Consider the following 24918-nt stretch of genomic DNA (forward strand, 5'->3'; position numbering starts at 1 on the left):
TGAGTGGTCGAGTTTGCCGTTACGGGCGCAGCCATCCTGGTTGCGGATTTGACGATGTTAGACGAGAGGGAGGAGTGAGGGAGGAGCTGCTTACGCTCTACGTTACGTTACACACTTTCACTGGCAATCACATCATAGTCACGCCCTAAAACACCCCCTGCTTTATCGCCGATTTTAAAATCGACGAGACCATAATTCAAAAACTGAACATCATGTGGCTGTTTAGCTCAGTTGGTAGAACAGGCGCACATGTACAGAGGCTTGTTCCTCGACGCAGATGGTCTAGGGTTCGAATCCGACCTGTGACGGTTTTCCTGCATGCATGTATGTGTATATATACATTTATTTATTTATATATATATATATATATATATATATATATATATATATATATATATATATATAAATAAATAAATAAATAAATAAATAAATAAATAAATAAATAAATAAATAAACATTTTCATAATGAGTTTGCAAGTTCTGCAATACAGAATGGTGTTCATTTTTATATAAAAATGAACACCATTCTGTATTGCAGAAGACTTAAAACTAGCGATGGAGACCATAAACTCATTATGAAAATGTTTACTGAGGTAATAGATCAAGTGAGAAGTGGGTCACTTTCTCATAGACTTCTACAGAAACCAAACTCCAAAAACCAAACTCCAAAACCGCACGTGTCGCCCCCTGCTGGAATTCAGATAGAATGCAGGTTTAAGGCACTTCCGCATTTGCAGCACTTCGCCGAACCGGATGCGTTGTCCATTAATATTCAGTCTATGATCGGTACTCAATCCTTTTTAGGTACTCTGTTATTATCAAAACTTCTCCAGTCAAACCATACCTGAATTCAATCCTTGTTGTACCCAGATCTAGAAAACTAACTATTTGTATAATTTTTGCTCGCAGCAAATCACCGCAAGCTGTTTTTTTCTTCTTTTTTTTTTTTTTTTCGATTTAGTGCGACGTGATTGGCCCACTACAGCTCATGTCACCTTCTGAGTGTTTCCATGCCTCATTTGTTCATTGTGTCATTGGTACAGTACAATAGAATCACAAAGAAGCACAAAGAAACGCAGCAGAGACATGCGCATGTGTTAGTGCATGCATACAGGTGTGTGTGTGTGTGTGTGTGTGTGTGTGTGTGTGTGTGCGTGCGTGCGTGCGTTCTCACCCTAATCCACGTGTGTTGTTAATGCGTTTCCAGATACAGGCCGCGGACGTACTGCCTGGCTGATAGTGATGAAGAGTCTTCCAGCGCAGGCTCATCAGATGAGGAAGACTCCTCAGAGCTCTCAAATGACTCGGCGGGAGCAGAGGGGTGAGAATGAGTTCATATACATTCTCTGTGCTCAGTTAACCCATTTCCATAATCACAGGATTATATAATATTGATTTAAGAAAAAAAAACTGAGACAAAAGCTTTCTTGTTATTAACTTTGAAACAGACCCTCTAGCGGGTAAGATGAAGGTCCCAGTGAAAATAAAGTACTGACCTAAAATCGTTTTAATAGAGACATAAGACATAACTGTCTGCCAACAGTATGTTCGCAGCCAAGGCAAGGAATTCATTACAAAATATGAAATGTCATGACTCAAAAACACGTTATCATTAGATCACATGGAAAGTACAGCTACGCTAAATTTAGCATGTGACTTTAACGCCTAACCCTCTTTTTTTTATTGAATGCAGTTTGGTCGGAGGCCACAAACCCAGCAAGATCATGCGCTTCGTGGACAAGATCACCAAGTCCAAATACTTCCAGAAGGCCACAGAAACCGAGTTCATCAAGAAGAAGATGGAGGAAGTGTCCAACACACCCCTTCTGCTTACGGTGGAGGTGCAGGAACTCCAGGGAATGCTTGCTGTCAACATACCCCCTCCACCCACTGACAGGATATGGTAAGTAAAGGGAGTGGTGGTGTTGTTGTTGTTGTTGTTGTTGTTGTTGTTGTTTTGATTTGGTTTTCTACTACGTAATTATTGGAATTCTGTGCAAAGTGAATTACCGTTTCAGTCAGAGTGACAAATAATCAAATCTTCCTCAGAGATGGCTTTCAGATGAGTCTTAATAAGCCAGTGTCCTCACTTGTGTCAACAGTTACTAAGACACATAGCCCTCTTCTCATTACGTACATCCTCAAATCCTTTCCTCGCCTCGCCTTTTAGTCGGGGCGACAGGAATTTAACAAAACGAGACATCCGTGCTTTGGGGCCGTCATTTTGAGGCAACGTCAATTAAATATGACGTGTGCCACAGCTGCCGTGGTTGGTATATTCCAGCTGTGTGTCACACCAATTTTAAGCTTCACGGGTGCCAAAAAGACTTCCGCAAAGGATACACACCTGTGCGCGTCCTCGCTCACAGCTCCTCCGGGCAAGCCTTCTCTCTCTCTCCTCGAGATGCATTTTAGAAATTGAGACATCCTTCAAGATAACGCCGGGATGGATCAGACAGGAGGATGGAAGAGAGGATAAGAAGAGAAACAAAGTAGACATGAGAAGAGCCCATCCTTTTTATTACTGAACAGTGGATCATTCTCATGTGGGATAGGATATCTGTACTCGGAACAACTGAAATGCATTCTACCCTGCAACTGCATGTTTTATTGTTGCATTAATAGATATTTTGGCGGCACACATTTTGACTTGTCATAGCAGGAAAAGCACAGGTGAAACAAATTTCATTAACGATGGCTTGGTTGCATCAAGTGTCCCAGTAAGCCATGACAGTGATTGTTGACACCTGTGCTTTTTCCTACTGGGACATGTCGAAACGTCCTCTGCGAAAAAGGCCCATTAGGTAAGCTGGCTCCAGGGTCCTGTTTTGTGCATGCTGGCTCACTGTCACTAAGACTCTGGAATAGAACATCATTAGTGGTATTAGTAACGTCTGTGCTTTGCCTGTCAACAAGTCAAAATATTTGTTCATTTGTCAACTCTTAATAGTGTTTATAATGAAACCATTAATTGTTTTGACCTTTTCCGTTGTAGGTATGGCTTTAGGAAGCCGCCTCACCTGGAACTGAAGGCACGCCCTAAACTGGGAGAACGAGTAGTCACCCTGGCTCACGTTACGGACTGGATAGAGAAAAAACTGGACCAGGAATTCCAGGTATTGATTAATGCTACATTGTGATTTTTATTAGGCTCTGTAATTCAGAGACACGTAGGTCCTTTGTTTTTTTTCAATGGACAGACATGAGACATAAACAACCAGAATGCACGTAAAGGCAAAGAAGAAAGATACATTTAAAAGTTCACCTCATGTGATGCACTGCATCCGTTTAATTGGAATTAATTGCATTTGGTGTGAAATTCTGCTGTTATAAATGCTGGTACTGTGCCACCATATTTTATTATATTCAACTCCTAAATCACCAATACTACAAGCTAACAATATTAAAGATTCCAAAGATCTAAGCCATCCAACATCTTGACAATATTACACTAGTCTATGATCCTAGAATGATCTTTTATGACCTCATTCTCACCTGGTATTTACATTCTGTCCTGAGGGATCCGATCACAAGTGGACAGCTCTAAGTACAGGTGTGAAGGCACCCAGGACGCATTGAGATCCCATCACTCAGATCACAATATCATTTATGTGAGAGTAACAACTGAAATTTATACACACGCGCACACACACACACACACACACACACAACAAGCCTACACCGGTATGTGCAAACGAGAGCTATGTACGTGTTTATTTGCATAAAGAGCGGGGAAGTGAGATCCGATCACAAGTGGTCACACACACATTCTACTGCCAGGTGTGAACACATGTACTTTTGGGCTGTCCGCTTGTGATTGGAACACTGGGGCCTAAGAGACTTGAAACATTTTAGGTTTAACAGTTGCACACTACTTATTATTATTATTATTATTATTATTATATGCTCGCTATTTGTGGTTCAAACTCCAAGACATTACATGTGTCAGGAATAGTAAAAAGAAATGATAGACAAGACCACTGACTGTCCATCCATCATTCTCTCTCCTCTTTTAGAAAGTCTTTGTAATGCCAAACATGGACGATATATGGCTGACTGTCATGCATTCTGCCATGGACCCACGCACAGCCGGCGGACCCTTAGTTGGCCTCGCAGTGGACCCAGAGCCTTCCCAGCCAGGGAAGGACAGCACCAGCCAGCCATGAAGATTGTTTACAGTATTTCCTACAACTTATGAAGTCTCAACTGGAACTGGAGCCAAAGTGGATATAGGTCAGACGCTAATACAAATCCAGTCCCGTAGTGATTGGACTTCTCACTTGCCATAGAGGAAACCTTATGAATCTTAAAGGAACAAGGTGGAGTCGACCAAGGAAACACTAAAGACAACCTGTCGCTTGCTGCTCTGTTCAGTAGTATTTATTGTGCCAGAGGAAAAGGTGATTTATGAAGGATTTATAAAACTATAAGAACCTATTGAATAGGGACTGATATGTGAAGAGAGTCCTAGTTGGCTCAGAGTTTTGGTTGGTTTAAGTTAATAAGGGGGGTTATATCGGGATACATAAGTATATAATGTCCAATGAACACATTGTGAAAGCATTCACCAGATACCTTACAGCCTCCAGGTGACACGTTTTCGGTAACACTTTACTTGAAGGTATCTACATAAGAGCGACGTGACACTGTCATGAACACATGACAGTGTCATGACACATGAATCCTAACTCTAACTTGTCATGACAAAAACCGAATGACACTTACTAAAAGAAGTGTTATGTCATAAACGTTTATGACTTGTTTATGACACGTTCATGACAGTGTCATGTCACTCTTATGTAGATACCTCAGTGTGTAAGCCAAGTTTCTGCTGAGTCTAGAGAGTGAGATAGAGCATGGTAGCCCCTAGATTGTAGCAATGCAGTAAGTGGAGTTTTACAACATGATAATATGTTGAAATTAGAGGTGTTTCATAGTAAATGACATTTTTCATAGTGTGCTATGGAGTTGTCCTTTCCATTGTTGACAATGAACAAAGGGTAAGCAAAAAGTATATCGAAGAAGCTCAGATACTTGATGTACTTTAAGTGGCTTTATGTCAGCGTTTTTTTGATCAGGTGTTTACAGTTAACAGTATTCATTTGTGCTGTGACCACACCCTGAACTCCTCCCTATATTTGCCAAGACCCCATTTTTACGCCGATGATGCCCCTATCCGTGTATGTGGAAATAATGCTCGAGCAGACACACATTACCTAGGAAAAGTGTCATTCACTATGTAAATTCCATGCTAATGACAAATACGCAAACACAATAAGTGCAATGATTGAAGGTTAACTATAGTATGAGCTTGTATAGATATTATATAAGAGTTTATGTCTAATGAGAAGTATGACACCTCTAACATGTCTATTGAATGTATGTGTGGATAGTTTTGGTTATTGTATGACAAGAGTTTTGGAAATTCGTCGTATGGAAATTCTTGCACAAATAGCAAGTTTTCTTTTGGTTTTCTTATGATAAACACTATCTCATCTTGCATACCTTTTTCCAGGTGTCATTCAATCGTATGGAGTACCACGTGGTGTATTTATCTAAACATCATTTCTACTCAATTGTGTTCATGTTGATGGCGGTGATGATATTGTTGGAAGTTCATTGAAATGGCCAACTTCGATATGTGACAGTGCTTTAAAAATACTCTATCCGTCATACTGTATGTACAACAATTAGATGAAGTTAAGGTGTGTACCATATAGTGAAGCATCTATTGCCAAGAATGTATAGCCTTATCAACAGGTTTCCTTTCTGAAAATACCCTTTTAACCGTGTCATATTTCTAATTAAACCAAAGTCCTTTGATTAGGCTTGTAGTGCCAGATCTCTCTCTCTGCTCAAAGGTACACATCCTGTGTTGATATAGCATTGTGAGGTTATATTTGCATATGTGCTACAATACCTAGCTGCATTAACATTGTTTACAGGAATTCTTACCTTGTTGTCATTTTTTTTTTGCTCTCTTAGGATACTAAAGCACTGTAACACAAATTGATTACTTTTATGATTGTACTTCCTTTATGCCTTGGTTAGTTTTTGTTAAGTATTTGTTTTTTAGAATGACTACACGAGGTGGGTTATGGTTGAATTTGTTTGTCTATTTCTTTGGAATAAACGTAATGAAATAAGATTTTTGAGGATATATGAAGATCATGTCATGATTTGTATCTGTGAATTGTTGATGACTTTTTAAGATAAGGTCATTTTAAGGCCACATTCAGTAATTATATGTATCTGCCTTATTTATAGAGCAAATAAATCTGTTTAATGAAAGTTCTTTCGCTTCAAATGTTCTTTTCTGAGAAGCAAATCTTGCTTACTTTGTATTTACTCCAGATTAAAATAAAGCAATCTTCAGTGTGTTAAAAGAAACAAATGCATAGGCAGCAGATGATTGGTAGCTTAAGCTATAACAATGCATCAAATATAAATAACTCATCAGGTTTACTATATAAAAAATGGATATGGATTTCACTGTTTGTTGATTAAAGAGGCATAATAGTGAGGTGTAGTACAGTATTTAATGTAGTAGTGGCTCAAAGTAGCCTACTAAACTATAACTCTGCCTTCCAGCTTTTTCTGAAATGCTTTATATGAGGAGTTTAGCAAACACGAGCAGGCCAAAATTGGTACATTCAACCGGGAAGGTTTTTAAAATGTGACCATATACTGTAATTGTAATAAAGGTAATGGATGTGATGAGCTAAAAGTATGGCAGCAATGTCAGTAACTCATGGTAATTAGTATTGTATTACTTTTTAATTAGCAATAGTAGTAGAAAATGAACGTCCACACACATATCTTGTACTATGACAAGCTGTCCCAAAATTGACCACATCATTCGGTCTGGGATATTGAGCACTCACTGCAACCTCGGTAGATGCTAGATCGGGTCCGCTAGACGTCGCGAAGTCAAAGGACGTGCCTCGTGGCCCACCTTATTCTGCTTCTGATTGGCTTACCCTGGTATTCTTACCCTAACCATAACCTATCCCCACTCCCCATACCTAAACCCATGCCTAAACCTAACAACGTCGACCTTTCCAGGAGATCCGATTTAGGATCTACCCTGCACCCCTCCTCCTCCAACGGATGTTTACGGTTGCCTAGCAACGTTAGTGTGCTGGTTTGTCAGCTACGGTGGTGAGTAACTAACGTTATAGCTTTAGCTAACTGTAAGACAAAATTAAGAAATTATTATTAATATTCCATTCAGAGGCTGTATTTGTTTAAATTGTTCAGTAGCTAGCTAAGGTTAGCTGTCCATTATTGTAATTGTTAATGTTTGCCTTAACTTCTCTGTCTGAGCCAGTAACGTTAGCTAGCTAGCCAACTTACGCTAACGTTAACTAACCTAAAATAGCGTAACGTTAGTGTTGGCGTTAATATTAGCTTTGACGTGTTTTCTGAAACATATAGCTAGCAAGCTACTGAAAGCGAGTTTGCTTGTTCAGCTGAAAAATACCATACGCTAATACGTATATATATATATATATATATATATATATATATATATATATATATATATATATATATATATATATATATAATACACTATGTGTAACGTTATTTATTTGGTTAGTTCTAAACGTTAATGAGAGAAGAAAAACAGCTAACGTTAACACTACGTTTTTAAAAAAAAGTATGCTAACGTAACTATCTTCAGACCTCTTGGTCGTCATCACACAAAGGTCCAATGCAGAGTGCTGAAGGTGAGGAAGGCGGGGAGGAGGTAAGGGAGGAAAGCTCCAGTCACACTGAGACAAACAGCAAGCTGCAGGATGGAAGTGACACAGCAGCAGAGGACTGTGAAGCGACTGTTGAACAGGTAGCTATATCTGAGGAATAAAGAAAAGTCGAGCTAATATATAGACAAAGGGATATTTATTTCATCTTTTGTCAAGTTGCTGTGTGCTATTCCACTTGTAGTCTTTGTTAGTGGGTGCACGTCACATAAGGAGTTCAAGCATATTAAACGTCTGTATACAATGTTAGTCCTATGGGACAGCAAATGTAAAAGTCTAAAATGTGTACATGTAATGTGTGCTTTACGCTACTTGCTGTCTAAATCATGTCAATGGCCTTTATACATGCTTTCTGTTTGTGTCCCAGTGTGGCTCACAGAATCAGTCAGGGCCAGAGCCTGATGACCCGACCCCCCAGCTTCACCTGGACCACAGTGGCGATGACTCCCCTGCATCCACTAATTCAGGTCAGTCACAGTAGTGACACTAGTCTGGCTCAACAGATAAACATTGCTGGTATAACGCCTCACATCACATCACATCGTCCCTTCTCTCTCTCTCTCTCTATCGCCACTATCGAGGCTTTGCGCCGCCAAGACGGTTGTGATTGGTTTAAAAATATACAAACAAGCCAGAGGGTTTTCACCTTTCCCAGAATAGATAGGCGGTGTACTCAGCACTGTGGAGAAATGTCTGGCAATGCAAGACTGGTCAGTCACACACTAACCCTGTTTGGGATTTACAGTCAAGTTCAAAGCAACAGTTACAGTATGACACAACATAGCACAGTTCAATACAATATCATTTATCATCCTGAGGGAAATTAAATTGTCCCGTGTAACACAGAAATCAATACAAATTACATAGAGTAAGTAGGGTAAAACTGCTTATTTAGGCTGGTTTTGCTTAGGATTCCCTGGTTCAAAGGTCCATTCCTACCTTTTATTGAATATAGATTTACTACAGGAAACTTTATTGTCCAAGGGCAAGATGCTGTGATAATCAGAATCAGAATACTTTATTGATCCCCTCAGGGAAATTGTTTAGTTGCAGTTGCTCACAGTCACATTCAAGGTAAAATAAGAGTAAAAAAAGAGCAAGTCAATAAGTGTATACAGTAAATAAGTAACATATCTACAATAAGACATAAATAAAATGTCACATTAGGTTAAAAAGATTGTCTCAATAGATTGTACAAATTCTATTGTAGTGCAGTGTACAGTTACAGTATGAATTCAAGTAGCAGCAGTGAATACATAAATAACACCTTTGTTCATGTAGCTGATAACTATTGCAGGAATGATTGTACATAAGTACATAAGAATATTGAGATGTGATGTGGAGATGCGTGCTGTGAGACCAGTTTTAACACTCAGGAGGGAGGAGTTCTGTAGTTTGATGGCCACAGGCATGAACAACCTCCTGGGGGCGCTCTGTGGCGCATCGTGGGTGTCTGAGTCTGTCGCTGAGGAGCTCCTCAGACTGACCAGTGTATTGTGGAGTGGGTGGGAGGAGTTGTATAGGATGGAGTGTACTTTGGACAGCATTCTCCTCTTTCCAAGATTATAGTGCCTTGGCTTCATTAACTTAAAGAAGCAGTGTGTAGTATTCAGGAGGATCTATTGCCAGAAATGGAAACTAATATTCATATTGATGTTTTCATTCCTGAAACTAGCTCAGAATGAGCCCTTTATATCTACATAGGAAGCGGGTTCTCTTCCACGGAGCTTGCCATGTTGCACCGCCATTTTTCTACAGTAGTCCAGAACAGACAAACCAAACACTTGCTCTAGAAAGGACTTTTTTGCGTTTTTACGTTACCGTAGGCCACTGTAGGCCACCGTAGGTTCTACTGCACGCTTGGAAAAGGAGGGGTGAGCGGAGGGGTATTCAGTTGGTTTCAATCTGCAAACTCAACGCTAGATGCCACTAATCCTACACACTGGTCCTTTAAACCTTCTTGATCCTGCCAGTATTTGCATTGAACAAAGAGAATGGCAACAAAAGCGTAGATCAGTATATGCAGAAAAAACACAATTATATATCCATGTAGAAGACATGGTCAAAGGCAAATTTCAAGTAAATATTTACAAATTCTCCATCAATTAGCCATATTTATACATTTTCACATTTCAGGTTTATTTTCTGTGTTTCAGTGCAAGCAAATGTTGCTCAGGTGCCGTTGACACTTCACCTCCCCAACCTTAACACATCAGAAGACATGGAGGATCAGGAGCCGCTGCCGGAGGCCCAGGAGGAGGAAGAGGAGGACGAGTTTGTTGTTCTGGACTCTGAACATGTCTGTAGCTTCTTCAATATTTATGCAATCAGCATTTATTAAATGAACAGATTCTGTCCTACTGCTCTTTAAAGAGAATCATGGTGCCAATGTCTCATCTGAGTCTTGCATATATTATGTATTAGGTGCATTGGTAATGAATATACAAGCTGAGTTCCAAATCGCATATTTTTTCTTTTTACTTCTAGTACTTACTGCAGCTGCCCCTACAAAGTACGGGCTGCTCCATGCAGTATGCATGCAATTGGGACATACTACTTCATAAAATTGCACCTTGAACTTTCAACCTCTTGCTCATATACTGTATGCTGTGCAATGATTGTGGGTCATAATAGCCAGAAAAGCAAGCTGACTTGCATACTGAAAAATGTGACCAAATGCAGGACATCCTGGTATTTTTGGCATTTGACATAGTATCTACTGTATTTAGACATACAAAATATTTTTCTGCCATACTAAATAGTATGGCAGGGTGAAAGGGTATTGGAAGTGTGCTGTGCTGAAGTATCAGCACAGCACTCCATGTTAATGCTGCACAGAGGGGAATTTGCTTTAAGTCATAGATATCTGTAGTACAGTAAGTTCATAAACATTATACTAGATGTTTAGCACAGTGTCATGTCATTAATGCCGTGTTTGATCTGTTGGTAGCCCCTGGTCAGAAGGCAACAAGCTGCTCTAAACAGCCAGCTCAGCAAACAGCTGGAGAGGATCAACCTGGGACTAAAGGAAAAGGTGGGCTACTTTTCTGTCAACATACCAAAAAAAAATCAGCATTTTTTTTCTCTCAATGTTGCTCTATTCGTACACACGTACACAGATGTACACACAAGCAGAGGCAAACAACATGTGCTTCACATACACATAAAGCATACGTTTTCCTGACTTTACAGCTATGGTGTCTCAGTATGTCCAGAAGATGGCGGTGTTGACCTGTATAGAAATAAAATAAAATATATATATTTATGTCTTTTTTTCCTGGATACAGCATTACATTTGAAAAGCCAGCATAAAAATGGTAACAATAAAAAACTCATGAAATCACCAAATGTCTATTATAACACAAACTATCTGTGACAGAGTGTGTGCATGACAAAAGGAAACCATCTGAGTCTAATAGAATGATAGACGATTGGATGATTTGTTTTCTGATTTATGTCTGTGCTCTCTCTCCCAATGGCCCAGCTGGCAATGGAGAAGGAAGATGCCAAGTACATACAGGAGATAGGAGTTGAGATGTACAGGATTCAGGAGCAGCTGGCCAAACTCCAGACCAGGCTGGATGACCATCATCAAGCCAGTGCACAGGCTGAAGGCAAACATCAACAGGCCCAGGATCAGCTGGAGGCGATGAAGAGCCAGTATTCCTGTATTACCGGCCAAAACGTCAAAGCCAAAGCCCATGGTGAGACTGACTGGCAATGTGGTGGGCTAGCTTTGGTGTTAAACCAGGATTATATTTCATTCTTAGTGTTGCACCATTTACTTTAAACTCTAATTAACATTTATACGATTATTGATTTAATTATTTGATGATTATCATGTTACAGCCACAACAAAAAAATTTGGCTCCACCTTGTGACCAGCAATATATTAAAAGGACACCATACCCAAGGATTAGTTTTTTTTATTTTACAGGTAATACCTCGTATTAATACCCAGAACCCCAAAAAAAAACAACAAAAAAAACAAAAAACTATCAAAACATTGCATAAACTGAACTAAGAGACAAAGCCATGAAAACTGAGCTACCAGACCTCCCTCTTGAAACAGTCAGGAGGCTTATCAGGCCAATCAATTGACCAGGAGCACCTGAGGGAAAAAGAAAGAAGAGCAGAGAGAAGAAAGGAGAGAAGAAAACAAGGGCGGAGCGCGTAACACCATATAAGCGAAAGCTCTAGTTAGGCCTGTAATTTATGAAAATTCAGAAACCACAATCTAGAGCCTCTTACACAGCTGATATAGTCAGCAACACATATGTGTCTGTGCAGCCATGCCCAGGCAAAGGAGTATAGACACACACAAGAGCACCCAAGAGTTTGAGTCCATTTTAAGTTCACTTTCTTTGGTTATGATGGTAACTCAATCTCTGAAAGGTCTTTGTAGAAGACATGTGGATTGAAACACATGAGTCTAGATTAAAGTGCCAAATAATTATACTTTTCAAATTGTAATATAAAGCTTGGTTAAATCCTAAAAATAAATAAAAATTAAATTAGGTTTAGATTTCAGGTTGATATGTTTTTTGTAAAAGATTCAACCATTAAACCTTTATTTTTTTTTATTTTCTTTAGATTTATTTTTTGAATTGAAAAACAATAAACTTGCGTTATTATAATAATAATTAATGCTTTATTAATCCCGCAAGGGGAAATTACAATGTTTTCACTCTGTTGTTAGAATACACATTATACACAAGCCTGAAATACACACACATGCTCAGTACCTATACATGCACTAATGGAGAGATGTCAGAGTGAGGGGGGGGGGGGGGGGGGCTGCCCATGGAAAGGCCAGAACCAGTAACCCTCCAGTTCCCAACCCAAGTCCCTACTGACTGAGCTACTGTTGACTCCTGTGTATTTTCGCCACAGTGTCGCAGTTACAGGCGGAGATGGACAACTTGATGCTGAATCTCGTCTTCACACAAGGAGTCAGTGAACATCTGCAATCTAATGTCAAAGCCATGAAGAATGCCAGACGCAAAGCGGGAGCTGAGAAGACGCAGGCCGAAGACCAGAAATTGAAGCAGGTGGACAGGCTGAAGTCTGGCACATTAAAAACATCAGATTCATTCAAATTCATCATTATCATTGATGAATGTACTGTGATTGATTGAAAATACTCCTGTGTCATCAGGACATGTATGTGGAGCGTCTAACAAAGGAAATGGAGAGGCTGACACAGCAGATAGCCATGTACGAGGCCCAAGCCAAAGCTCAAGCAGAGGAGACACAGGCAGCCAAAGAGGCTCTCTCTGAGGTAATACAGTATATACCTTTGAGTTGAAAGTGGCTTCAATCACCAAGCAAGTACTGTGCATTAGTGCAACTATTACAGTAATACTGAAACCATTTCCAATTAAAGAATAAAGCTGCATTTACAGTATATATTTTTGGCCACTTGGACACAGGGTTACTAGCTGTAAACTCAACCATTGACAAATTATCACCTTATGTAGTTGTTATGGCTAACGTGTTAGCCAACAGTTGGCTAACTACACATCCATTGGATACAAAGCAACATCAGCCTTCACATAACGAATGTAAGTCCAATAGTCAATCTCCTTTTAGCTCTGTTTTGGTCTCCACCAACTCGTAAGAGAAAAATCTGGCTACTTAGCTGCTCCACTTTGTTCACATGCTAATGCTAGTCACTAACTTTGGTTGCTGTTTGATGCTGGGCAGGTAGCGTACAGTCATTATTTCTTATGAGTACAACTATAATTGAACATTAGTCTCAACAGACAATAAAGACAACATAGTACCTGTGATTATTACGACGGTACAGTATTGACTTGATTTGATGGACTCAAGCCTTCAGTATCTGTCTCACACAACAAAATTTAAGCAGAAAAAGACAAACTTTAGCTGGTTATGCCGTTGTCCCCATACCCCCATATTGATTCCCTTTCAGAACAACATATTTTGAATTGGTTGAATGAAGTAATACACTATGCATATTCTCATTCTCATATTAGTATATTCCCGTATAGTGTCTATGAAGTGTCTATACATAACATCAGTCACAACACATGTGAGGTGTAAGGTGGTCCACTCATGTTTTTGTCTGTGCAGGCTGAGATGGAAATGCAGTATCTGGAGATGTCGCGTAAACAGCTGCTGCAGCAGTGGAGCGGCAGCCTGGTGGGCATGAGGAAACGAGACGAGGCCTTCAGTGCGATGCAGGAGGCTGTGCGGTGAGAATGGGGGCAAGGAAAGGCTGAATGTTAACATGCTACTGCACTTTAAATGTGCTAATGCATTTCGAACGTACATGTAACTAACAATGTCCCTGCTGGAGAAAAGCCTCATGAACAGCATCTTTGGGATGGTGTCACAGTGAATGATTGTTGGTTTGCTTTAGCCTCTGCTTTTCAGGCTGAAGCAAAAATATATGCAGATGTGTGTAATATGTAGAAAATACAACACAATATTAGTTGGACACAAAATGTTAGCCTGAGATTTAAACAGAAAGTATCAAACTAGAGACCATCTTGCGATGGGATCACACCAGCCAAGGCGTCAATTTGGGCCAGATGCTTAATGTGGAGGGGGGGGGCTTCCCTACTTCCTACCCCACTACTTCCGGCACCAATGCTCTGACCACACCCATCTTTCATCTTGGCCTTAATATTGTTCTCAACAACACACCTGTAAAGTTTCGTGACTGCATCTTGCACGGTAATGGGGCCAGGGGCGTAAAGCAGGGGGCCCCTTCCCTAGTTCCTACCCTCTTACTTCCGGCGCCCTTGCTTGGACCACAACTGCACACCTGTAAGTTTCTTGCACAGTTGTGACACTATCACGGTGACAAAATCTTGTCGGCAGATAGACAGACATAACACTTGGCAAAGTACTCAAAACTGCACAAACGCATCACTGGCTGGTAATAAAAGCATGCATCTATTGAATCTTTACTGCTTGCTTTGTTTCCCTCAGTACCGTTGAGCATCAGGTGATCTTGCTGGACAGAGAGATCGAAGGTTACAAGAGATTCATTGCTGAAGAGCAGGAGCAAAATGAGACACTAACTATGCAGCTGAACTGGTCCCAGATGGACTGTGCCACCTCCAAAAGGCTGATCAGCCAGAAGCAGGCCCAGCAAGAGGCTCTACAGGCCCACTACAGTACCTCCCTCCGCACTCTGAGGGAGACGGAGCGCACCCTGGCCAGGCTCTCTAAGGTAGCTGGGGGACAAAAGGCTTCTGATTTGTCCAGAGAGGTGTCCAGTCACAATGTCTTCCTACCTTCTCTTTCCCTCTGAAACCATTTCACTCTCCAATTGTATTTCCTGCATTGTCGTAGGAAACCAGCACCCACCAGGTTGAAGTGAACGATCAGAGGAGGCAGTTGGAGAAAGAGAGTGCTGTGCGTCTGGAGTCGGAGGACAAGATCATGACCTACATCCAGCACAAGCTCACTCACAACAAGGCTGCCAAGTACTCCCAACGGCTCACCAGCAGGATAGCCACACTCAAGAAGGATAAGGTAAAGATGGGAATAAGAAAGATAGAAAAACCATTGTGTTTCAGGCTGTGAGAATGCCTAGTAAGATGGTTGACTATCGTTCAGTAGTAAGGTGCTGTGAAAGCAAATATCTGTTCACCGAGTCCAAAGAGTCATTCTATATACACATATAGTGCGTAATCATGCTTTAATTAACATCATATTATTTTAATAAGTACATTATATTTTTAGGTTTTCAGTTTGGAAGTGGGCCTGTCTTAGTTAAAGGAGTACTTAGCAATTTATTAATGCACTTCCCTACAGTTGTATAACTAAAGTAAACGGCAAAGAGGACTCCAAAAATGCTAAAAGTACAATGTGCTGAAGATAGAACATTACAAACAACACATGTAAAATATGCTAAGGATGAAGATTAGGGCTGTCAAAATTAACGAAATAATAACGAGTTAACCCAAATTCCTTTTAATGCCACTAATCTTTTTGACGTCCGTGTGATTTGGGCCTCAGGCCGCTCCGGAGTTTGGGAAATCAGTAAGTGATTCAGCAGTAACATTGTGGATGGCTAGCAGAAACAAATCTCCTTGAGCAGAAATGGATTTAGAAAAGGGTCTTTTGAATGGCAAATTCAGTTTCACCTTCCACATGGTTATCTTGAGAAGAGTTATTTGCATGTACTGTCGATGTGAATTTAGTTACCACCGGAGTACGTTGAGTCTCAAAAACTAGAAAATATCCTTTTTAAAGTATATTTAGAACAGACATGCGATTAATCGCGATTACATTTTTTTGTCGATTGACAGCCCTAATAAAGATATACAGCATAATGATGTAATATTTTTCTCCTGCTTATCGTCTCTTTCTTTCGTTTAGATGTCTCAGTTGTGGCAACTGGAGAATTCTGTAGTGGCGGTGGGACTGGAGAGCAGCGAGGTCGGCCAACATCTGGACAGCTTGGCCGTCACCCAGGAGGCCCTGGATGAGGAGATCACAAAGTACAACAAGTTATTGGCAACCAACCAGAATAAGATCTCTTCCTTTTCTACTCTGATCGGGCAGAAGCAGGCCACCATTGCTAACCATAACAAAAAGATCTATGAGATCGCAGCCAGCACTGGGGTGAGAGATTTTGTGGTTGCAGTAATAATCCCTGGTTGTCTGTTGTTTATGTGAAATATACGTACATTAGAAACTAACAGTCACAATCAGACATAAAAATCACATGCTGCCTTTCTGATTTGTGTGCCTCCATTCCCAGACTGAGGACCTGAGTCCTTTGCAAATCAATGTAGAGGCGTTAAAGGCTCAAATCGAGGAGCTGGCTGCGAATATCAAGAGTGACCAGCAGCTCTGGATGAAACGGCAGGGGACTCTAGTAGGGCTGACCCGGGAGATAGAAGCCAACAGCAAGAACATGCTCAAACTGCAGACAGAGTACACTGGCATGCAGCAGAAGAAAATACGCTTGGAGAGTACGTAATCTGGTTATTAAGAAGCACACACATGTACAAACACGGGTCCAAGTCCAAGTCAGTCCAAGTCACTTGTCAATAAATTATACGTAGGCGGCTCAGCATGTCTGAGAATGTAACTATTTGTGAAGTTTTAGGTCTTTAACAACATCAGTGACTACATTTACATTCACATAATATTTCACTATTGTTGCGAGTATGACAGTATTCTGAAATTGATAACAGATCATGTAAACAGCATATTCAGTTTGAATATCTGCATAAAGCCTTTTTACATGGTTTAATTTTCAGAAAACACCATATTTCTTTGTACTGCACATTGCTGCAGCTCCTCTTTTCACCCTGTGTGTTGAGCTCTATGTTTTAGCTACAGAGTGAGACATCTCACTTCTGTTCCATCTTTGTTGGGAGTCGCACATGCTCAGTAGCTAGGTAAGGACTACTAGCCAGTCAGAAGCAGAGTATAGGTCGTGCCACGCTAGCAGCTAGGCAAACATTATAACGTGTGTTACAAAGTGATGCATGTTTGTCACGGAAGTAAAGGCTGGACTACAATAGAGCTGTTTGGAGCAGTTTGTGAACAGTGTTTTCTGTTGGAGATGGTAACGCCCTTTGGGGTGGACCTTGGGGTGGACCTTGGGGTTTTTCCACTTTGTAAACATATAATGTGCACAAAAAGATATATAACACAATACATGAAAGGGAAAAATCCAAAAAGCATTATATGAGCACTTTAAGACATGTGATATATGCCGGTATTACTCGGGTTTTAGAAGCATTCTTTACAGTACAGCGCATTCAAAATTGCGTATTAATCGGGGAGGTTTTACTGCAGTTTGTGACAGTTTAGGGTTTCTTGCCTGTTAACGGCTTATGGTCAGCTCTTACCCTTGCTATGGTTGTTGAACACAAACCAACCAGCCAACAGTTTGCAAGGCTACGGTAGAGATACATGCCCAAAAGAAAAGCCTGCATCTCATCAGAAGGAGAAACACCCCTATTTTTAAACATTGTGAAAGACTTGGATTTTAACAGGTTTTTGGATATGCACAAACATCGCAACTCCAACCTTTTCAAAAAGGTGGTTGAGGGAATGAAAGAGGGAGGCAGTGTTTACACAGTCAAACAAGTCCGCCACCGGTGTAAAACTTTGAAAAAATCGTATTTGCATGTAAACGGGAATATTAGTGGAATATTCACTTTCATTAGCCATGTAAACAGCTTTGTTGAAATATTGTCTTTTTTGTAATAAGGGCAAAAACCTGAATATGATGTGCATGTAAACATAGAGTGTGACATCTCTCCCCATGCACTAGTACATGAGCTGCTATTAAACCAACTCTAACCCCACCAGGTCAGATTGAGTTAGAGCACCGTGAGAAGGCGGAGCTGGAAAAGAATGCCAAGATGCTGAGCGGAGACCTGCTGAAGCTCAACACCATGCTGAGCAACAACGGACAGCTCAGCCAGGCGCTAGAGCAGCAGAACGCACTCATGGAGACAGACTTCCTTCAGAAACTCAAGGCACGGCGTGATTATTTAATTCATCTTTTGTTTTGTTCTTCTCTGCAGTTTTAAAATTATTATTAACAAAGGCGATGTACTGTGTTTAGGAGGCAGAGCGGGAGACTGTCGACATGCAGATGAAATACGAGAAGACCCAGGAGGAAAAAGAGAGACTCCTCAACAGTCTGGTGGAAGCGGAGTCAGTCATTTTGTGCTTGTTCAATATGGGTTTATATTTCTGTTCAATATGGGTTTATATTTCTATGTCTGTATGGCAATCAATTTGGTGAATTTTATTCCCTAACGAGTTATTTAACAAAAATGTATGCGTTGGCATTATGCAAAAAAAAAAATAATGATAGTATATTCTTATGGTTAGTAGCTAATTTTAGATCCCTGCTTAGTAAACAGTTCCCTATAGGGTATTTGAGTTTTTTTTAAATATATATAATGTAAATGGGCTTTATATAGCGCTTTTCTAGTCTTAACAACTACTCAAAGCGCTTTTACATAGCACAGGAACTATTCACCATTCACTCACATCATACACTGTGGCCGAGGCTGCCGTACAAGGTGCCACCTGCTCATCAGATAAACACTCACACTCATTTACACTCGGATGGCGCAGCATCGGAAGCAATTATGGGGTTCAGTGTCTTGCCCAAGTACACTTCGACATAAGACTGCAGGGCCATGGACCAACCTTCCAATTGGTAGGCGACCGCTCTACCAGCTGAGCCACAGCCACCCCAATACTGATTTATAAGTCAAGTGTTTACCAATATTTAATACCTTAAATCTATTGGAATTAAATTGTTCAGTTGGCATTGGCAGCTTACATCAGTCTGGTTTTGTCATTTTTGCCAAGAGCTCATACCACACATATTGGGAACTGGCTTTTACATACGTCCTTTGTTGTGTGCGTGTGTTTTGTGCGTGGCAGGCGGCAGATTATGCTGTGGGAGAAGAAGACCCAGCTTGTAAAAGAGACTCGTTCAGTTGTGGACTCGGAGGTGGGCCAGAGAGACATCCAGATGATGAAGGCTGAGATACACCGAATGGAGGTAAACACATTGCACACAATGCGGTTATACGTAAAGACAGTAAACGGTAATAGTGAGTTATCATCCAGCTGTTTTCCTTTGTATGTGCATGCATGTACTGTACAGTGTGTATATTAAGGCAGTACATTTTTAAGAACACTTTGGAAATACAGAAATGTACCCCTAACACCTTTCTGAACACTAGTTGAAAAGGATTAAGAACTACAATGAATCCTGAAAATACATCTTTGGTACAAATGGCTGGCCCTCACCATCACCATTATGCATATACAAGATTCCCAACCTTCTTTGCGCTGTGGAACTTGTTTTAGATGTACAGTGACTCACGGACAGAGGGGAGTATCTTGATATGTCTTGAATCTTGACAAGAAAAAGCCTTCAGGTTTTAGGTCAGATATTTGGATATTATAATACACACGTTACGCCTTTCATCTCCCCTACCTCCAAAAAGTTGTTAGTTAGTTGCAACAGCAATAAGAACATAGCACACAGAGATCAAGTAGTTAAGTTACAGATTGATTACCTCCCGTACTAATGACCTACTTGAGATGAAAATACACCTGCTCTTATTATGCTGGAGTTATGACAGGGAGGGATGAGGAAAGATGCAGCATAGAAATGCTATTACTGTTCCTTAATACATATGTAATGGTAATACAGTATGTGTTCACCATGTATTCACCTTTTAGCCAAATGAAATGGTTTCTTCATGGTTAATGAGACAGCGTTTGCAGCACCTTGCAGCAGTTCCAGTTGGGCTGCTTTCTCAATTCAATTAAAAACTTTATTGCCATGTCAACATAGTTGATTGGAATTTATCTCCGTGACGTACAGGCTGCGTATGTGTGAAAACTACTGTCCCCCTCGATGGCAATGAGATGGGTCAGAACATGCCAACTATAGTACGTCTTTAAGACCCGAGTCCTCTACGATGCTGACAGGTCTGCAGTTAGTTTAATCGTCACCGCGATATCATACGTTTTGAAAAAAACTAGAAAAGTTATGGAATTTGAAAAATCCAAATTCCAGGCCTGGAAAGGTTTTGGAAACATAAAAAGACCCAGAAAGTTTTGGAAAAGTCATGGATTAATAAATTAATTTCAGGTCGTCCTAACCTCACCGTTCTATTCGGGGCGCGATATTACGACTCCCACTATGAACCACATAAATTGTCATTCATTTTATTGTTAAACCTCTGAGGGTAAACTTTAACACAGATTTGTATTCTTATTGTATAATGTCAACTGACATTTTCAGGAATACATAGTCATAGAAATTTGCCAAAAAGTCATGGAAAAGTCATGAAAAGGTCATGGAAAAGTATTGGTTAAAATGCGTATGAACCCTGTGCATGATAATCACGAAAAACTGTGACACATCGTGAAAGACACTCGGGGCTAGTTAAACGAGAGTATCATTAAAAAATATAAATATCATTCTTTTGTGTCTTTTTTGTTCAGTTCAATTTGTTATAAAAGAAAAATGTTGGAAATAAATTCCTTTGGGGTTTTTTTTATTCAACAAGCAGTTTGTTGTATTGTAGCAGAAAGCAGCAGAAAGGCAAACCTGAGTACACTTTTGATTGTTATCCCATATTTTCTGTGCAAACTGTGCAGCCCTAATTTAGAGTGAGTAAAAAATGAATGGCTGGGCCTCTCAAGTCATTTAAAAGGTAAAATGAATAAGGCATCATAGCCTGGTAATGATTTGTATGCTTTTACTTAGATTTTTTGAGCTTGTTTTACACTGTGTGTGTCGGTGCAGGTGCGACTCACCCAGCTGATGAAGCAGCAGGAGCGACTGCTGAGGGAGAGTGAAGCAACAGTGGCGAGGCGGGAGACCATCGTCCTGCGCAGGGAGGCCATGGTTCACGGCTCCCACAGACAGAGTACAAAGGGCGAGCTGAGCCGCGTCATACAGGCCCTGCAGCGCAAGATCCAGGACACACACAAGGTAGGGGACTTGGCGTTTCCATATTTGCTTATGTGCCTGAAGTAGGATGCACAATTGTCTTATATGCACAATGTATGTTTTCAGCATGTGGTAGATTGTGAGCAGGTGATCAGGGAGCTACAGGAGAGCCAGGTGAGTCTGAGCGACAGGCTTGCGCAGCAAAAGCAGCAGCTGATAGAACTCTGCGGCACCAGCTACGTCCTTGACCCTGAGATCGGAAATCTCCAGGACACCAAAGACAGGGTAAGGAGCACATACTGTACAGTGTACCGCATTACAACACATACCAGCAACCTATATAGTACATCGGCTTTAAGATGTTGTATTTGTGCTTTACACTGGTTTGTACCTACATCATGTGTGTGACTGACTCTTCACTGTCTTAACCTAATGCTGCGTTCCATAAACCTCAGAAGTCGGAGCTCGGAACTAGGAATAATATTCCACCCGAGTTGACCGCGTTCCAGTAAAAATATGTGTGGGACTCAAGCCAGGTTAACCGTAATAATACCAGTTAATAAAATCACATTATGCTGTATTTTGTGCATACAAACACTGTAGCAACATGTCCACTAATAGAAGATGGACAGTACTGTGTGTATGACTGATTTTTTGAGACGCAAATAAGATAGAAGTGCTAATAGAACAAGTAGCAGGCGTTGTGTTGTCCGCAAGAAGCTCTCCTTGAAACGGACTTTTATCTAGTTTTATGCCACTTTTTTACAATACACTTTTTAGATCTTGGTTGTTTTTTACCGGATATTTTAACTGGATAAAGGATTTTAGCAATCATACAACTGGATTTTAAGGTATCAGTGAAACATGCTGAGCACACGCTCAAGCAGCCATGACTGCACTTACCTCACCGGCTGGCTGCAAGAGCTGCGTCTGTCTTAGCAAGAAGGTCACTGACATGAAGCAAAGAATTTCCACACTCTACAAAATCCAGGAGGTACTTGTACACTATCATCTTTGGCCCTGCACAGGCCACAAGAAGCTGCCACTGTTTCAATTTCTTCGGCCCAGCTTCCTCTCCTCCGGGTGTTTAGTGTTCCGGCCACAGTCAACGCCCCTGAGGACATTTGCTTTTATTTATATAATGGGATTCTCAAAAAATTGCCCTTATATTTGACATCACTCTTTGGCTGAAGAGTTGGAACGCATAACACCTAGAGCCCGACCGGATTTTTAAGGCCGATATTGATACAAATATTTGGTGATTTAAAAATCCGATATTCCGATATATCGGCCGATATACTGTATATTTTTAAAAAAATCCAGAAACGTGTAACAAAACATAAACAGATTTCCCTAACATTAGTTATCTGTAGTTATTTATGAGTCCTCACTAAAATAATAAATAAACTTAAACTTGTTTGTTTTATTGTCACAACAGAACAGAGGAACATCAAAATATATTAAAGTTCTGATAAATAAAATGTATAAAAATACAAACTTAAGATATGAAACTTAAAATCCTTTGAACAAAAACACAATAACAACAAGAACAAATCAAAGAGTGTTGCCAACAGGGATGTTGTAGAGGTGGACAAACTATACACCAACACTCACAACATGGTTGAAGGGTGTTTCGTCCGTTTTTATTTTATTTTTTAAATATTAATTTATCGGCCATTATAAATGCCGATACCGGTAGTTATCGGCCCGCCGATATATCGGTCGGGCTGTAATAACACCCGCTCACAGGATTGGTAAGTCTTACGGATTCCTAGAACACTGAGACACTGGGAAAAACTGACTTTTAGATTCTATCATAAAAGCATCATACATTTGGAATGAATTTCCTTGTACTCTGAAGCTTGATACTCTGCTTACAACGGCTCATTCCAGAAATCTAGTCCCAGTCCTGATTGATTTTAGCTGTCACTGTTTTTAACTTGTTTTAATTCACTTATTATTTAATTTTATTATATCTATATTATTGTAACTATAACAATTGATATTTATGTATTCAGGTCTCTCTTGAAAATAAGATCTTGATCTCAATGGGACTTACCTGATCAAATGATGAATAAACAGTACATTTTTGCAACTTTTGACTACAGTTGACGCCCAGAGCAGCCTGTTGGATTGTGAGGTTGGGGGTTGATGAAGTTCTCCCGACTTTCTGAGTAGTAAATCCGACTTCACGGGGCGTTCCAGTTGACAGTTTAACTGTAATGCACCAAACACAAGAGCGTTGTTCAAGATACCTAAGTAATAAATCATTTCTGGTATGTGTTAGTCAAGTCTCCGATCATAACTGAAATATGCACCCTCAGTCTTCTGCCCGTAATTGTTGAATAACATGAATCAAGGTGTGGTGGAAATGTTCCTTAAAGTATTTTTTTCTGGGTACTGACAAAGCACTAAATGGAAACTACTCCCACACACCCAGAATACTAAAAATAAACTAAGAATATATCATTGTAATTATACTGCATATATATAATAGTTCTACCTTCTGTGATCAGTGTTGTAAATGTTCTAACAAGTTAATGCACAGAACATATCCACCCTCATTCTTCAACCTTCCCTTTCTTTAGAACCTCGCCCACCTAGTGGCTCTACAGAGCCGCACCAAGAAGCTGCAGGGGGTGGGTGAGGGCAGCTACCAAGCCTTGTCCACCGCTGAATCCGTTGAAGCCGCTCTGCAGAGCCATACGGAGCGCGTGCACACTACCAGCACCATCCTGCACCGCGTGTGTGAGGAGTTCCCCGAGCACCAGGGGGCGCTCCGCAGGCTGTCGCTAGCACTGGCAACACGCACACAGGCCCTGGAGCAGATGTCCCGAGAGTGAGGGGAGGATATAGACGTGACAGTGAGTACAGGAGAAGAAGTGCGGGGGAGAAGAGGGTGGAAAGGGAGTAAAACATGAGGTGAAGGTAATAGGGAAAGATTAGATAAGTGATGACCGGAGAAGAATGAGAGCTCATTTATTTTACTGTTTGCATTCTTTTATGCTTTGAATGAAACACAGATTGTAATAAAATAAAGACATATGAAACAGTAATACAAATAACTTACTCTTGTAATCTACTATTTGCTGCTTCCTAATTTCATACCACACAGCTAGCTGTGGCTAAATGAAGTATTCTCAAAGGATGAAGTATGCATACTAAAAACCCTTAATTCAGTGTGCCAGTGACGTACACCAATGTCCCACAATGCAATGCACGAAGGAAACAGCTGCAAAACACTCAAATAACTTGTGGATGGTGGTGAGACAGCTCCAGCAAAATCTTACAAAACAAAAGATTAAGTCTTTGGAAATACATTTGGCTTTCTCTTGTGAGGTCTATTAAGTTTGGTTTACATCTGTCAGTGCACATATTGCATAATATCCTGTGAGTACAAAATGATAAAAGCACATTTATTTATAACTTCAAAAACAGCACTGCACTACAAAGTTTCAGTTTAACGTTAGTCCACAGAAGCTACAGCGCACATCTAATTGTTGGTGTTTGGTGTTTTGAGCCCCCAACGTCGTCTTCAAGGCAGCACTAGGATTAGGCAATGGTTAGGGTTAGGACCCGATTATCGGCCGTTGGACAGTCTGGCGAGGTCAGTGACTCGAGTCTGTTCGGTGTGTTCCGTGCCGTCATCCGTCAAAGGAGCCGTCGGCCTTCATTTTGGCCGACCCGACATGCACAATTGGAGACAGGGCAGTCGGG

At 40.6% G+C, this 24918-nt stretch overlaps 2 protein-coding genes across 6 annotated transcripts in view; both read left to right on the forward strand.

Annotated features, from left to right (window-relative positions):
• The window catches only part of LOC116039545 (testis-expressed protein 2-like), a 40945-nt gene extending 34654 nt beyond the window's left edge, over positions 1 to 6291 (forward strand). For 3 of the 4 annotated variants that reach the window (XM_031284401.2, XM_036000324.1, XM_031284405.2), the window contains 4 exons: positions 1208 to 1321; positions 1694 to 1903; positions 2996 to 3116; positions 4017 to 6291. In XM_031284401.2, the coding sequence (XP_031140261.1) occupies positions 1208 to 1321; positions 1694 to 1903; positions 2996 to 3116; positions 4017 to 4166 (595 nt within the window). In that variant the 3' untranslated portion in view covers positions 4167 to 6291. The remainder of the gene's footprint in view (positions 1 to 1207; positions 1322 to 1693; positions 1904 to 2995; positions 3117 to 4016) is intronic. The other variant, XM_031284404.2, reaches the window with a different exon arrangement.
• Positions 6292 to 7008: 717 nt separating this feature from the next.
• Positions 7009 to 24251, forward strand: ccdc40 (coiled-coil domain containing 40). Of its 2 annotated transcripts, none has more exons than XM_031284560.1 (19): positions 7009 to 7161; positions 7710 to 7846; positions 8131 to 8230; positions 9920 to 10062; positions 10714 to 10797; positions 11248 to 11467; positions 12657 to 12814; positions 12922 to 13044; positions 13860 to 13981; positions 14724 to 14967; positions 15090 to 15272; positions 16122 to 16367; positions 16507 to 16720; positions 18075 to 18244; positions 18334 to 18425; positions 19170 to 19290; positions 21055 to 21243; positions 21328 to 21486; positions 23790 to 24044. In XM_031284560.1, the coding sequence occupies exons 2-19, from the start codon at positions 7715 to 7717 to the stop codon at positions 24042 to 24044; spliced, it is 2955 nt and encodes a 984-aa protein (XP_031140420.1). In that variant the 5' UTR covers positions 7009 to 7161; positions 7710 to 7714. The 2 variants fall into 2 exon arrangements, with proteins under 2 accessions (XP_031140420.1, XP_031140421.1); XM_031284561.2 differs by having other exon boundaries at positions 7019 to 7161; positions 7685 to 7846; positions 23790 to 24251.
• Positions 24252 to 24918: the final 667 nt, after the last annotated feature.

This window comes from Sander lucioperca, chromosome 4 (genome assembly GCF_008315115.2).
Source record: "Sander lucioperca isolate FBNREF2018 chromosome 4, SLUC_FBN_1.2, whole genome shotgun sequence".
Lineage (NCBI taxonomy): Eukaryota > Metazoa > Chordata > Actinopteri > Perciformes > Percidae > Sander > Sander lucioperca.